The 13,563-nt window shown below is 37.4% G+C and overlaps 1 protein-coding gene across 1 annotated transcript in view; it reads left to right on the top strand.

Moving 5' to 3' along the window:
- Positions 1–8,956: 8,956 nt before the first annotated feature.
- LOC109622265 (putative ammonium transporter 2) overlaps positions 8,957–13,563 on the top strand; it is a 32,732-nt gene continuing 28,125 nt past the window's right edge. The window contains exons 1-2 of the mRNA XM_062851642.1: positions 8,957–9,451; positions 9,515–9,716. Coding sequence (XP_062707626.1) covers positions 9,235–9,451; positions 9,515–9,716 — 419 coding nt within the window. The 5' untranslated portion in view covers positions 8,957–9,234. The remainder of the gene's footprint in view (positions 9,452–9,514; positions 9,717–13,563) is intronic.

The raw sequence follows: 13,563 nt of genomic DNA, 5'->3' as shown, positions 1-13,563 counted from the left end.
GTTCTTGTTGGTAAACAAATGCGTTAATGGATGTTAAAAATGTGGAATGACAAACGTCAGAAAAAAAATCACACATTCATACTAATGTTCACAGCAGGCTGTATCTGACATCAACAGACAGATGGCATCCTTGTAATGCTACAGGTATTGTCTATTTAAACTGGTCAGTGCTGCCACATGACCTGGCAGCACACTACACACATTTTATTTTCAGTTACCAAAAACGGAACAGTGCTAAAATCGCAATCTCTTTTCGTCGTATTTTCTTACATTTCTGTATTTGTAAATGATAATGGAATATGCCCCGTTATCACTATGTAACCATACGATGATGTTACCCCTCTAACATCCTTGTCGAATTACATTTTCTTAGACACTTCCTGGCTTGCACACACTGCTACAAATGAATGTATCCTTAAAATCAACCATCCTGATGTGTGTAACTTGGAATATAATTAGGGGAGACTGGGGAGACTTGATCCCTTTTTCTTAATTTACCTGAAACTTTAAGAAAAAACCCAAAACTAGATCCGATTTCCGTACAAAATGGCAGGTAAACAGCTATTGCAAGTTAATACACAACAGAAGGCCTTTAAATTATTGTTAAAGTTTTCAAAACTGTGTTTTTATGGAGGCATGTCTTATGATGTATTTTTCACGAATGGGTGACACTTGATCCCCCTTTGAGCACATGGTTTATTTTAAGGGAAAATAATTCCAGAGTCTTCCTATTCATTTTCTTTTCGAGTTTTCTTGTATTTTCGATGAATTTGGAGTGTTTGAAATTGTAAGATTTCCTTAAATTTTTAAGGATATGCCGTATTTTCAAAATGGGGAGACTTGATCCCCCTTTTCTTAGTTTGTACTAAAGTTTTAATTATCTGACACATTTTATCGTTGAATAGACTAGAATTCCAAGTAAATAGAGGCTTCCGAATAGAATTTTATTTTTCACATGTATAATGTGTGTGTAATCCTCGAGGGATCAAGTCTCCCCATGTCACTGTTGTGTATACTAAGCTGAATTAATTAAAATATGTTAACAACAGCCTTATTTGGATAAATAAGTTTGAAAGTATTCTATTTAAACTATGTGCTGTGAAATTTTGACACGATTTGGTTTAATTTTCACAAAGTTATTGAGATTTTTCGGAATCGCCCAAAAGATTTCTGAAGAACTGAAAACAAACCATCAGCTGTTAAAAAATAATGCAATGTACAATCGAAATCACTTGTAGCCAAAACATAGTCGTTTGTCCAGGAGTAGTTTTGGAAAAAATATGCTAGAAGAAAAATGTTTTTGATTCCGAGCAAATATGGGGGGAACAAGTCTCCCCAGGGATCAAGTCTCCTCAGTCTCCCCTAGTCTTTTTTTTAACATAGCGTATGTACAATTTGAACTATTTTCATAATTGGGCTTCGTGGCCGTGCGGCTAGAGGCGTCTGTCATCTAGGTGTTTCATAAGCCTCGAAGTGTGGGTTCGATTTCCGCCCCAGTCGGGGAAAACTTTTTTTTTAATTTCTTTTTATTCGTGAATTTCAACTTAAGCTATTTCTTCACACACGGGGAAAACTTTTCGTCAAACGGAAAATTCTCCACTGGGTGTTATGTGTGCTGTTCGTTGTCATATATTAGTGCTTGTTCAGTCTGTACAACCTCTCTGGTTGAAGACGGTGTAGTGTCTTATTAGCTTTCGAATTCCACTGATTCTCAAACACGTGGCTTTTTTTAAAATGTAGAATGGTAAACAGAACATTAATTCATAGAAAGTCTTTACGTTTGCCAGAGATGAATGAAAAGATGGTAAACCAGGTTATACATCAGTAAGATAGAATTAACTTTGTAGGAAAAGTTGGATTATTCATGAAAGATTAAGAGACAAAACTGAACTAACTCACCCAGTCTACATATACTTGTATACTACAGGGGGTGGCCAAAATGTTTAGGTTAGGCAACTTTTTTTCCCCACAAAAAAATTCAACATGCTGTAACTTTTCATAGAGTGCATCAAAAAATCTCAAATTTTGATTGCTTATCAACCTGTTATATGAGCATCATTGGTACAAATTTGGGCTCGATTGAATAATTTTTCGCGAACCGAACCGAACCGAACGGTTCTATTCGGGTAAAACACTATTTTTTAGACAACTCATTTTTGAGCTGTCATATCTCGGAAACCAGTGAAGCGAATTGAATGAATTTTTAAACGTTCATCAACAATATATTGATACTCAATACAACGTTATAAAATTTAATATTTTCTCACGGCGAATTAAGTTATACCGGGTTGAAATTTTTACCCATATAGAAAAAAATAAGTCAAATTTACAATACCACACAAAAATTACTAAATGTGTTCTTCCTTTAATCTAAATAGGCTCTTAGATATCTGATTAAAGATAACTTGAGAACAGAAGTGGAAAATCTTTGGACATCAACACTAAAATTTATTGACATTGATTTAAAAAAAATTACATTTTTTCGAGAAAAATCCAAAAAGTGTCAATCCATGATAACTTTTTTCAACGTTCAAAAAGTATCTATGTTTCAATAGTTCAAATTATTCAATCAAGCCCAAATTTGTACCAATGGTACACATATAATAGGTTGACAAACAATCAAAATTTGAGATTTTTTGATGCACTCTATGAAAAGTTATAGCACGTTGAACTTTTTTGTGAGAGAAAAAAAGTTGCCTATCCCAAACATTTTGGCCATCCCCAGTATACTTTACAGAATAGGCTCACACAAAGGAAACAATACGCATACATTAAACATGCGACTAATGGGAATATGTCCGCATGTACTCCTCACTCCGTTAACCCAATCAATAATATTTTCAATATTACGCCAGCTTTGCATTTTGAACCGAATTGAAATTTCTGAAATTTTATAGTGCCTGTCACGAAATTTTTAACGATATTTCCGATCAATTTTGTAGTTTATCTTTATAATCTGTGAAAAACATACACGAAGGAATTGCTGAACAAAATTTGACAGGAATTACTGGAAAATCCCGTTATTTTTTTTTTTTTGGCAAAACTCCAAAGTAGTTCTGGCAACATTTCTGCAGGTGATAGAAAAATAAATTTTGGGAATTTCATCACGTATTACTTAACAAAATTCATGTGAAAATTCCAATAAAATAACGACTCATGACTACACAGTAAAAACAAAACATATACCAATATGCCGATAAAACATTTAGTAATCATGGAGAAATTTGTAAAATTCTTGGGGCCCTGGGTGAACTATTGATGAATTCTTCGAGGGACCAGCAATGATTTTTAGGAAATAAAAGCACGACTAGAGATGTTACTAAAAAGACTTCAGTAATATTTGTAGAGATAATGTCAAGGTTCTTGTAACTGTAAAATCCATAAATCAGTCCTATGTTCGTCAGTTCCTGACATTAACTATGGAGCAATGCTTTGAAAACTTCGTCAAAGAAAGAAATTCTGAAGTTTCGACTAACTTCTAATGAACTGCGTTTTTGAAGTTTTTCATCAATGCATTATGTTATGATGAGCAGTTACTTAAGGGTGATTTCTTGAATTACATAAAAAAAATTCTATTGAAATTTTTGATGACTTGCTGAAGTAGGTTCTTATGTAATTCCACACTTTGGACTTCCAAGCATCTACTCGATTTGAACGCCCATCGTGAGGCCACCATGTACGAATTATATACCACAGGTATCTATTGATGAAGCCATGCAGCAAACGTTGAGTGTTCTCCGCTGATACACACCAAGTTTCACTGGTGTACAGCAGCGCAGATTTCCGGCTCGAGTTCACGCCGAGGACCTGGGATCGAATCCCACTCCCGACAAACTCACAAAATGGTGAGTTCTTCCTTCGGAAGGAAAGTATAGCGTGGGTGCCAAGATGAACTAGCCTAGGGCTAAAAATCTCGGTAATACAGATAAAACATAATAATCTGGTTGTTTTTTTTCAAACATTTATTAAACTCGCAAAATCAGTCCTCGGCCTCGCTTTCTTGATCCGTGCAGCTATGTCGATCTTGTTGGCGCCATCCACCGCCATTTGGCTACCAAGATATTGGAAGCTTTCAACATTCTCTACTGATTTCCCAGCTACCGTAAAGCTGGAAGGGTTGACCGTGTTTACATCCAACGACTTGGTCTTGTTGGCGTCGATGGTGAGACCTTCCGCCGAGGAGCGATTGGCAAGATCATTCAGCTACTCTGCATATCATAGCTAGGAGAGCAGCGTTATCAGCCACTTCGAAGTCATTTAGGTGCTCCATTGTAATGGGCTGCCACAGCAATCCACGAATTGGTTCAAGATCAATCTCATCTAACAGGATCTCGTCAATTACGATGATAAACAGTAGCGGTGATAGTATACATCCTTGCCTCACTCCAGCAACGACCCGGATGGAACCGAACAAACACCGTTGTGCAGTACTCTGCACGAAAATGAGGCCGATTAATTTCTCAGGGACACCCTTGCGCTTGAGGGCTTTCCATATGTTTTCGTAATTGAGACGGTCGAAAGCTTTTTCGTAATCAATGAACACCAGAGAGACTCTTGGAATTCATTGATTTGCTCCAGAATGATGAGGAGCGTGACAATATGGTCCACACAGGCAATAACTGTCCAGACGTGTCTTTTACGAGCATCGTAGCATTCTTCATTTTAGCCCCCTTAAGGTGAATATATAACGAAGCCATCCCTCGAATTTTTAAGAGCACAAATCTGAAGATCCAAATATCTCAACACGCTGAAAAGTTGTAGTAGTAGTTGTAGTAGTTACCCGCTGGTGGTGACCAATCGATCAACTTATCAGCACAATGCATCATTTGATTCTTTAGATTTTTGCTCTTGAAAATTCGAGGGATGGCTTCGTTATATGTATATTCACCTTAAGGCGACATGAAACATCATAGAGGAGAAGGATGTCGCCGGTGTTTGCGGCTTTCTCGCTGTCGTCGGCTAAGGAGTCCGCTCATGTCATTTTGTCCCACGTACATGAGCGTTTCACTTCCTTCTCGGGAGCCGAATAGCGCTGACGGGCTACGGCTTTGGCTCCGGGTGTTTTCGCTCGCTCTATCGCGGCGTTGGCGTTCCTTTGCTCATCTATCTTTCTCCAGGTATCATCCGTGATCCACTGCTTTCTACGGTTGCGTAGTTCTTCCAAATTATTCTCGCCGGTGGCGATGGAGGCATTCTTGTTGGTGCTCCATTGATCTTCTACGCTTCCACCTTTTGTAATATCCGCAGCACGGTTCTCTAGCTCCTCGATGAAGAATCTTTTTACCGTAGCGTATTCCAGTCGGCGTGTGTTGAACTGGCGCCCGATTTTCTCCTGTCAATGAATCCTCGCAATGCGCAGCTGGATCTCACCGATTAGGAAAAGATGGTCGGCCACAATGTCGGCGCTACGTTTGTTCCGCACATAAAGAAGGCTCCGTCTCCATTTCCGGCTGATGCAGATACGGATTTGATTTTCCGTGACGCCATCACGGGAAACCCATGTCACTTTGTGCACATAAAGTCGCCCATGAGGATCTTAATATCACTTTTTTGGAATCTTATTCACGACAGCTTTTTTTTTTTTTTTTTCCTCCCCTGTTGGGGAAATTAAGCCACTGCGTCCAATAGGCTGAGCTTCAAGTTGACTGTAAAACTCTTGCAATTCGGCAGAATTTGACCCGACGTCAATCCGTATTCTCCAAAGTTCGGTCAACGGCATGCCTCATTGACTAGTTGTGCCCAAGGTAAGTAAAAGGAAGGTAATCCAATATGCTAAATCATACAATCCGCCATATTGGAATTTGAAACGACAGCTGGCAAGTTTGTTTTGATTTGGAAGTTTATCAATAATAGCAAGCCATGACCTTGGCCATGACCCAAAAGTTGTCACTTCTGATTGTATGTGCTAGTGAGCTAATATGGTGATTTCAACCAACGAGCTTGTGTACTAATTACTACCATCCAAATAATACAATAATCCCAAAGATATGATCTAGACTAGAACAGTATTACCCGTACCGTAAGAAACTCCTTTAAAATCCTGCCAACTGTCTTTAACGCATGAGACCTCCGGGTAAAATTCCCATTTCAAAATGTTAAAAGCTGCCGAAGGTACACCACTACTCCTTTTCTCGAAATACTGATCTAATAATTCAGTTTTCCTTCAATCTTTAGGTAGTAAAGATTCTGCATGCGTATGAATAAAATTGTGTGCATGCATCTAAATAAGTTGATTTTTTCACAATAAATTAACTTGAAATTCTATAACAAGCAGCCGCTCTGCCACTGCGGATTTTTTTTCACTTATGTGGAAGTAAACAACAAGCCCTAGCAACCCTAGCAACCTCACTGAAACCGATAGAGTACAGCGTAAACAAACTCGCCAGCAGTCAACTCCACCACCCCCGCCATAAACCTCTCCCCGCATCTACTTACTGCTTATATGCCAGTACCTTCCATTAAAATTACCTTGGTTGTGCCAGTTTATCCTGCTGGGCTAGGGTTAATGCATTCCAGGTTCCAATTCTTGTCCGTTGTTTCGCGCACAAAGTCGTTGCTGTTGAATCAGTTCGTAATCATTTTCGGTTTCTGTAACGGTTTTTGGGTTTCGAAAACAGTTAGGTTGTAGGCATACAGTCCTCTATCCGCCGTGGTGGAGCTGCCCCCTTAGGTATAGCTTCCGGTGGAAGAGCATTTCATACTCAGCCAATGGATGCCAGAAGCCAGAACAGACGCTGTTTGAGCCGCAGATAGGGTCGGGACGTATCTCCTCAATCTAGCTGAAGTCAGAAGGACAAAAGTGTCCAGGCTTCACTACCGGCCAAGCACACAACTCTTAGCTGGCGGTCTTTGTCATCGCTTGACCCGTGAAAGCATGAGGTAGAACCTTAAGAGGACCGACCAGAGCTATGCTGGGTGCTCTTCTTATCGACTCATCGTTTTGCCACCTAATTGTACATATACCGCTGGGAAAAATATGAAAGCGATACAATTGATATTGATTGATTGATTTGACTTTATTAAAGAGACTTTCAGCTCTTGGCTGGTTCGTCTCTTATCAATTGCTATTATTATATATGAAAAATATTGAAATTGTACATGAATGGTCCATTTTTTAACAATGATTTCAAAATTGGCATAACTTTTCCGCAAACTTGTTCACTTTTCATAAATAAATGCATCCAGCTTTTTACGCTAACACGAGGGGTGATTCGACTATGACGTTTCTTGCCGACAACCGAATTTCAGTTCAATTTTATCCTAGTAGACTGTTTGAGATTTTGTTGTTGGTAACGAAAACGTAAAAAAATTTCACTTGAACTGTTTTGTACCAACAGCGATCATAAGCGTATTTTGTTATGGTATCAAACATACATTTATTGGTTCTTCTGGTGAAATTAATCTAGTTTTTAATTCTTTTTAGGTCAACTTCAAAGAAACTGAGGCACATTGATTATGAATATATCATGTATGTGAAAATATGCCAATATACCTTGACGCTCTGACAAATCAACCGAGCTTACAACGTGCATTTTTTTATTTGACGTTGTGTAGTGTATAAGAGCCCAAAACTAATATTTTTCTTTCAAAGAGCTCAAAAAGAGCAGAATGTCATGTAAGTTGCGTAGAGACTCGAATTCGGTAACCTTTGGTCCATATTCGCATGATTCGCAACAAATTACCTCGCAAATTACTCTAGGTCAAGCTAATAAAACAAATAATTTATCAAATTCGTCTGATAAAAAAAACATGTTTTCCGTTTTATAAGAGCATTTTGTTCAGTTCTTGATAATGCAACCGGGTACAAAATGTTGCCGGAAGGAGGACAATCCGAAATGCGAAATAGCGTTCAAGCTGAGAAATCACAATCGCAAATGACGAGCCATAAACCAAAGTATAAAGTGCGTGAAGATTTACAAAACTTTCGAGATTAAACTCATCTGATTTCAGCCCTCAGACGTCCTTCCACAATTTGTAATTAACCTGCTGGAATTTAACCTAAAAAGAAACAAAAACTGGATTAAAAGCTTCAGCAGAATAAATGTACAACACCATTTCTAATTACGCTTGGACTCGATGTCGATGAAGTGAAAAAAGTTGACACTTCAATCAACAAGTTCATAAACCAGTCTACTAGGACGGCAATGAACTGAAATTCGGTTGTCGGCAAGAAACGTCATAGTCGAATCACCCCTCGTGTTAGTGTAAAAAGCTGGATAGTTCACTTAAAAATGCTTTGTTTATATTTTTACACTTAAAACAAAGACTTTTTCATTCAATATGGATTTTTATCGCGGATTTTGTTTTAGCATTATTAAATCCTAATGTGCTAACCACGTGATAGTGTGCCATAACGGCCTCCTACTTTCCTCTTTGCATTTTGGAACAGAAAAGTTTCGCATAATGTAGATCATTATGATTCATTGCCGGAGAACGTGGCGCAGTTTGTCACAAGTTCACTTCATAAGCGGATGTTCATGGGCTTAACTTCCAGCTCCGGTACTTGCTATTTTTCGTTGTCATTCAGTGACTAGCATTGACAACCCGTTTAAAAATCACTTGTTTGGGAGTGAACGTAAAAATAATGAGATGTATGAAGTAGGCTTCCTCTAGAAACAGAACATAAATAGGTTTCAATTCGATAGTATTTTATAGGAGTCGGAAAACATTCCTCCCTCATCATTTGTACGTCATATCATATCCCTTTTGTATTTCTTGTCACCCATTCAAGTATCCAAATGGCGAAAAGACACTTTTAAAATCGGCATAGGATCAAAATTTAGAAAACATCACATCTTTTAGCTAACTTCATTTGCTATTTTTAGTTTCCATCGAATATTGCATTATTCGGCCTCTAGATTACCTACATTTGAATCACTGCTGAAATGCTCCCATAGATTTCAATCGATTTCAATTACCAAATCTTGCGTGAATGCGTGGGCTTGCAGCTGCTGGCAAGGAAACAAAAATAAAGGGAGCGTATGTAAACCAATTTCAGGGCAAATATGTACTAGATTGCATGCTTAACGATAATGAGCTAACCATGTCTTTATTTGTATGAAAATAAGGGAAATTGATTTATTCTATCAATAGGGCTAGCCCTTTCGTTAAAAGTTTCAACCGGCTTGAATATGTTCTCAGTAGCCTCCACTGTAGCATCGGTTTAGTATTATTCAATCGTTGTTCGGAAAAGATAAACCAAGTTGATGTATTTAATTGTCGTAATTTGTAAGAATGTCAAATTTAACTTCATCCATGATCCAGAAGGTCTCGTCAGGACGTGTGATTCCGCGAGTGAATGATTTGGCAGTGGAAGATTCGAATTGGGTTCTAACATCGTCGTTCATTATATTTACCATGCAAACTGGTTTTGGAATGTTGGAATCTGGATATGTGTCGGCGAAAAATGAAGTCAACATAATGATCAAAAATATAATTGATATAGTGTTAGGTAATACCGATTGATACAACAGGTTGTTACGCTGTTACTGTTACATACTGTTTCGCAAATTAGGTGGTGTAACTTATTGGCTCTTTGGGTATGCTGTGTCGTCTGGAAGAGGTGATACAAATAATGCTTTTTTGGCTGCGGGTGATTTTATGATCGATCCAGATGTGTCAGATCCTCTCTTTGGACCAATATTTGCTGCATTTTTATTTCAACTGTCCTATTCGACAACTGCAACAACTATCGTCAGTGGAGCAATGGCGGAAAGGTAAGAATTTTTAAAATGTTTGATTGCTGAAGGGGGAAACAGTACAATTGGATTCTTTTTGTTCGGGCCGAACTGTCATTTTATCGATTGAACTGCCATTCTCCTCTCTCCTCTTCTTGGCGTAACGTCCTCACTGGGACAAAGCCTGCTTCTCAGCTTAGTGTTCAATGAGCACTTCCACAGTTATTAACTGAGAGCTTCCTCTGCCAATGACCATTTTGCATGTGTATATCGTGTGGCAGGCACGAAGATACTCTATGCCCAAGGAAGTCAAGGAAATTCCATTCTATCCATGAAAATTAAAACTGTTTTGTTAATTTAACCATCAAAACAAAGCTATTGGAAACCAATAAAATCACGTTATACTCAGAAAAAATAGCTCTATAGATTAGGCTATAGAAAATAGTAATATTTTGTTCACTAAACAACCCAATTCGGTCAAATGATACTGACTGACACTGTTAATATTTACTTTGAACCGTTTGACGCAAAAGAACATATTTCGAACCAGTGCTTGCATATTATTTTCTATTCCGCATACTTGATGATGCTGAATCTAAATTGAGTTTCAAAATTCTTACAATACTAATGTTTTTGCGATAAAGTGCTATTTAATGAATGATAGTATGTAAAGTTCACATCACCAAGGAACAGCTTAGTAAGTTAGCTAATAGGGGAGACTGAGGAGACTTGATCCCTGGGGAGACTTGTTCCCCCCATATTTTCTCGGCAACAAAAACATTTTTTTATAGCATATTTTTTTCCAAAACTACTCTTGGACAAATGACTATGATTTGGCTACAAGTGATTTCGATAGTACATTGCATTATTTTTTAACGGCTGATGGTTTGTTTTCAATCTGTCAGAAATCTTTTGGGCGATTCCGAAAAATCTCAATAACTTTGTGAAAATTGTACCAAATCGTGTCAAGATTTCACAGCACATAGTTTAACCCTAAAAGGGATACCTTCATGGCCTCAGTTTCGTCACCTCGCTGAGTGTGTTCCATCAAAGACGAGCTCTGAAAGGTCGCCTGGGGCCTGGGGTTATTTAACCCTTTTAGGGTTAAATAAAATATCGTGGAGGGCCCATATTCTGCGCACCTAAGACTTTTTCAATTTCAATCAGCTGTAATGAATTCCAAATTGAACCGATTTGGCTGCATTTGTTACCGCACATAGTTATTACCTTTGTAAATAAGGAAAAAATATAATTCTTATACAAAACACTAATTTTTTATGTAAAATCATGGAAATTTTAAAGTGTGTCTTTGTTCCTAATTCTGCGCACCCTTTATTGGAATGTTCCTTATTCTGCGCACTAATGTTCCTAATTCTGCGCGTATGAGAAAAACTCTAAAAAGATAACATATTGTAATGAAAACATGATTCATACCGTCAAGGCGCCATTCACCGTGTCGGCTCCATTCACCGTGTGCCTTCATTATTTCCATATTATGATTGACTGATATGACAAATTCAGATCAATTTCACCAATACAACACTAATGTATTGTTACCATGTCAAAACGCTCATTAGAAACATTTAAAAGTATCTTTTTGACTCTAAAGTGTGTTTACATGAAGCGGGTTTCTGCTCGTTCACTGCATTCATAGTGAAAAAACGAAAACAGCGCTAAAGTGATTTAAGCGATAAATTAAATGTAGTAACGTTTTTATTCCACCAAGAAGCAATTAAATTCACATGTCAGGTATGTATTTTGCATTACCGAAGTAAGTTTAACAAGAAAGTACGATTACTCGTACTTTTTAATTGAAACAGAAAGGCACGGTAAATGGGTACCCTAAAAATCAGTGGTCTCCATTCACCGTGCCCCATATTGTCCCATATATCTAGAAAAAATCGAAAATTTGAACATCCGTTTTTCTAATAAAATCTTGCAAGTTATTACTTGAAATGAATTTAAATGAAGAAAATTCCCTTGGCTGGGTTGTTTTGATCATTTATAAAGAAAGTAGAATGAAATTTCTCACACACGGTGAATGGGTCCCTACTACCACGGTGAATGGTGACCTACCACGGAGTTAGGCGACCCTACTACCCTTTACTAATTGTACTATATCATCAAATTTTGTGAAAATTTTTCTACTTCTGTGGATATTGCTTTAATTTTAACCTATAATAAAGGCAATTAAAAGCAGCACCAACAATGTTTATAAGACTGGAGTCAAATGACAGCCCTTATTTGCCCCGAAACCTCTTAGATCCACGGTGAATGGTGCCTTGACGGTAGATGAAATTCAATTGAATTCTTCATTTTCAACTTTTATACGACATTACGACTATATTGGAACTTTGCATGCCCCCAACATTGATACTTACTACTTGGATTACTAAGCAGAGGGAATTTTAATCATGATACACAAATGGATTTTGTAGCATTATCGAATACTACTATGTAAAGCTTTTTAGTTATCCGCACATGTACATATTAGTAAAATTTACTTTCATTTCTAAAAATAATATAAACTTTTTCGCCATGACAAGGTGGCACAATCTTTGTTTACAAACTGAGACTTCATTCTTGCCCAACTCCAGGGTTTCCTCTGTTTAAGAAAATTAGAAAATTCCATGTGAACTCACATCATATGTCGCATTTTACGAATGCTTGCATGAATACATAAAATTTCCCCCGAGGTTGATAGCAAATATTTAAAACAAGTGGTTAGTCCGGTCGAACTATCAGATCAAAAATGCAAGAATCGTAAATTAGCTTTTAAAGTTTCTAAACTAACTTGTTGAAACGTAATTACATTCACCGGATTGCTAGAAACATAGGATATCCTAGTTATGACTATGGTGGCATTTTTAAGATGTTTGTTTATTAATTATGCTCGAAACGTAGTGTTGTAATGTCTGCGCAGAATTAGGACCACCATTTAATACCGGTTCCTAATTCTGCGCACCTAAGAAGAACAAAAAGATTAAGCAAATAAGAAGAAAACTCAATTGTTCTTTACCGATTCTGATTCCTCGAAGACAGCAGTACAGGATGCGCATGGAAAAGCAGACATCCTTTTCATTACACAGCGTAACAAAAATTTGCTTTTTGTCTGTCTCAAGAGCAAACTTATGTGTCTCCGAAGGATTTTGGGCCGCTGAATCCGAATCCGGGCTCAGATTTGCTCTCACACGTCACAATTTTGAGCCATACCTCAATTTATAGGGCAAAATATGCGATTTTGGGCTTTTTTGACAGCAAGCCATTAAGCAAGGAAATATTTTTTTATGCAATCAAAAGGTTAATTGGTCAATTAACATCTAAATTAACGGCTCATGCAAAATATTCCATTTTTCCTAATCAAATTTGATAAAAAAAAAAAAAAAAATATTTCCTTGTTTAATGGCTTGCTGACAAAAAAAAACCCAAAATCGCATATTTTGCCCTATAAATTGAGGTATAGCTCAAAATTGTGACGTGTTAGAGCAAATCTGAGCCCGGATTCGGATTCAGCGGCCCAAAATCCTTCGGAGACACATAAGTTTGCTCTTGAGACAGACAAAAAGCAAATTTTTGTTACGCTGTGTAATGAAAAGGATGTCTGCTTTTCCATGCGCATCCTGTACTGCTGTCTTCGAGGAATCAGAATCGGTAAAGAACAATTGAGTTTTCTTCTTATTTGCTTATTTGCACAGACAAGTTTGCTCTTGAGACAAAAAAATGTTGCGCTGTGTTATTTATGTCGCTAAATGCTTCAGCCCATGAGGCAACTTTTGAGCAGCTTCGCTAACTAATTTTTACAAAATAATGGTCCATAGTTTGAAATTTTTTTCTTCACAAACTTTTTTATTACTATTGAAACAATATTCGAAAAATATATTTGAAG

The sequence above is a fragment of the Aedes albopictus genome, chromosome 2, assembly GCF_035046485.1.
Source record: "Aedes albopictus strain Foshan chromosome 2, AalbF5, whole genome shotgun sequence".
Lineage (NCBI taxonomy): Eukaryota > Metazoa > Arthropoda > Insecta > Diptera > Culicidae > Aedes > Aedes albopictus.
The sequence above is the reverse complement of the archived record's forward strand: the minus strand, read 5'-3'. Positions and strand labels throughout refer to the sequence as shown.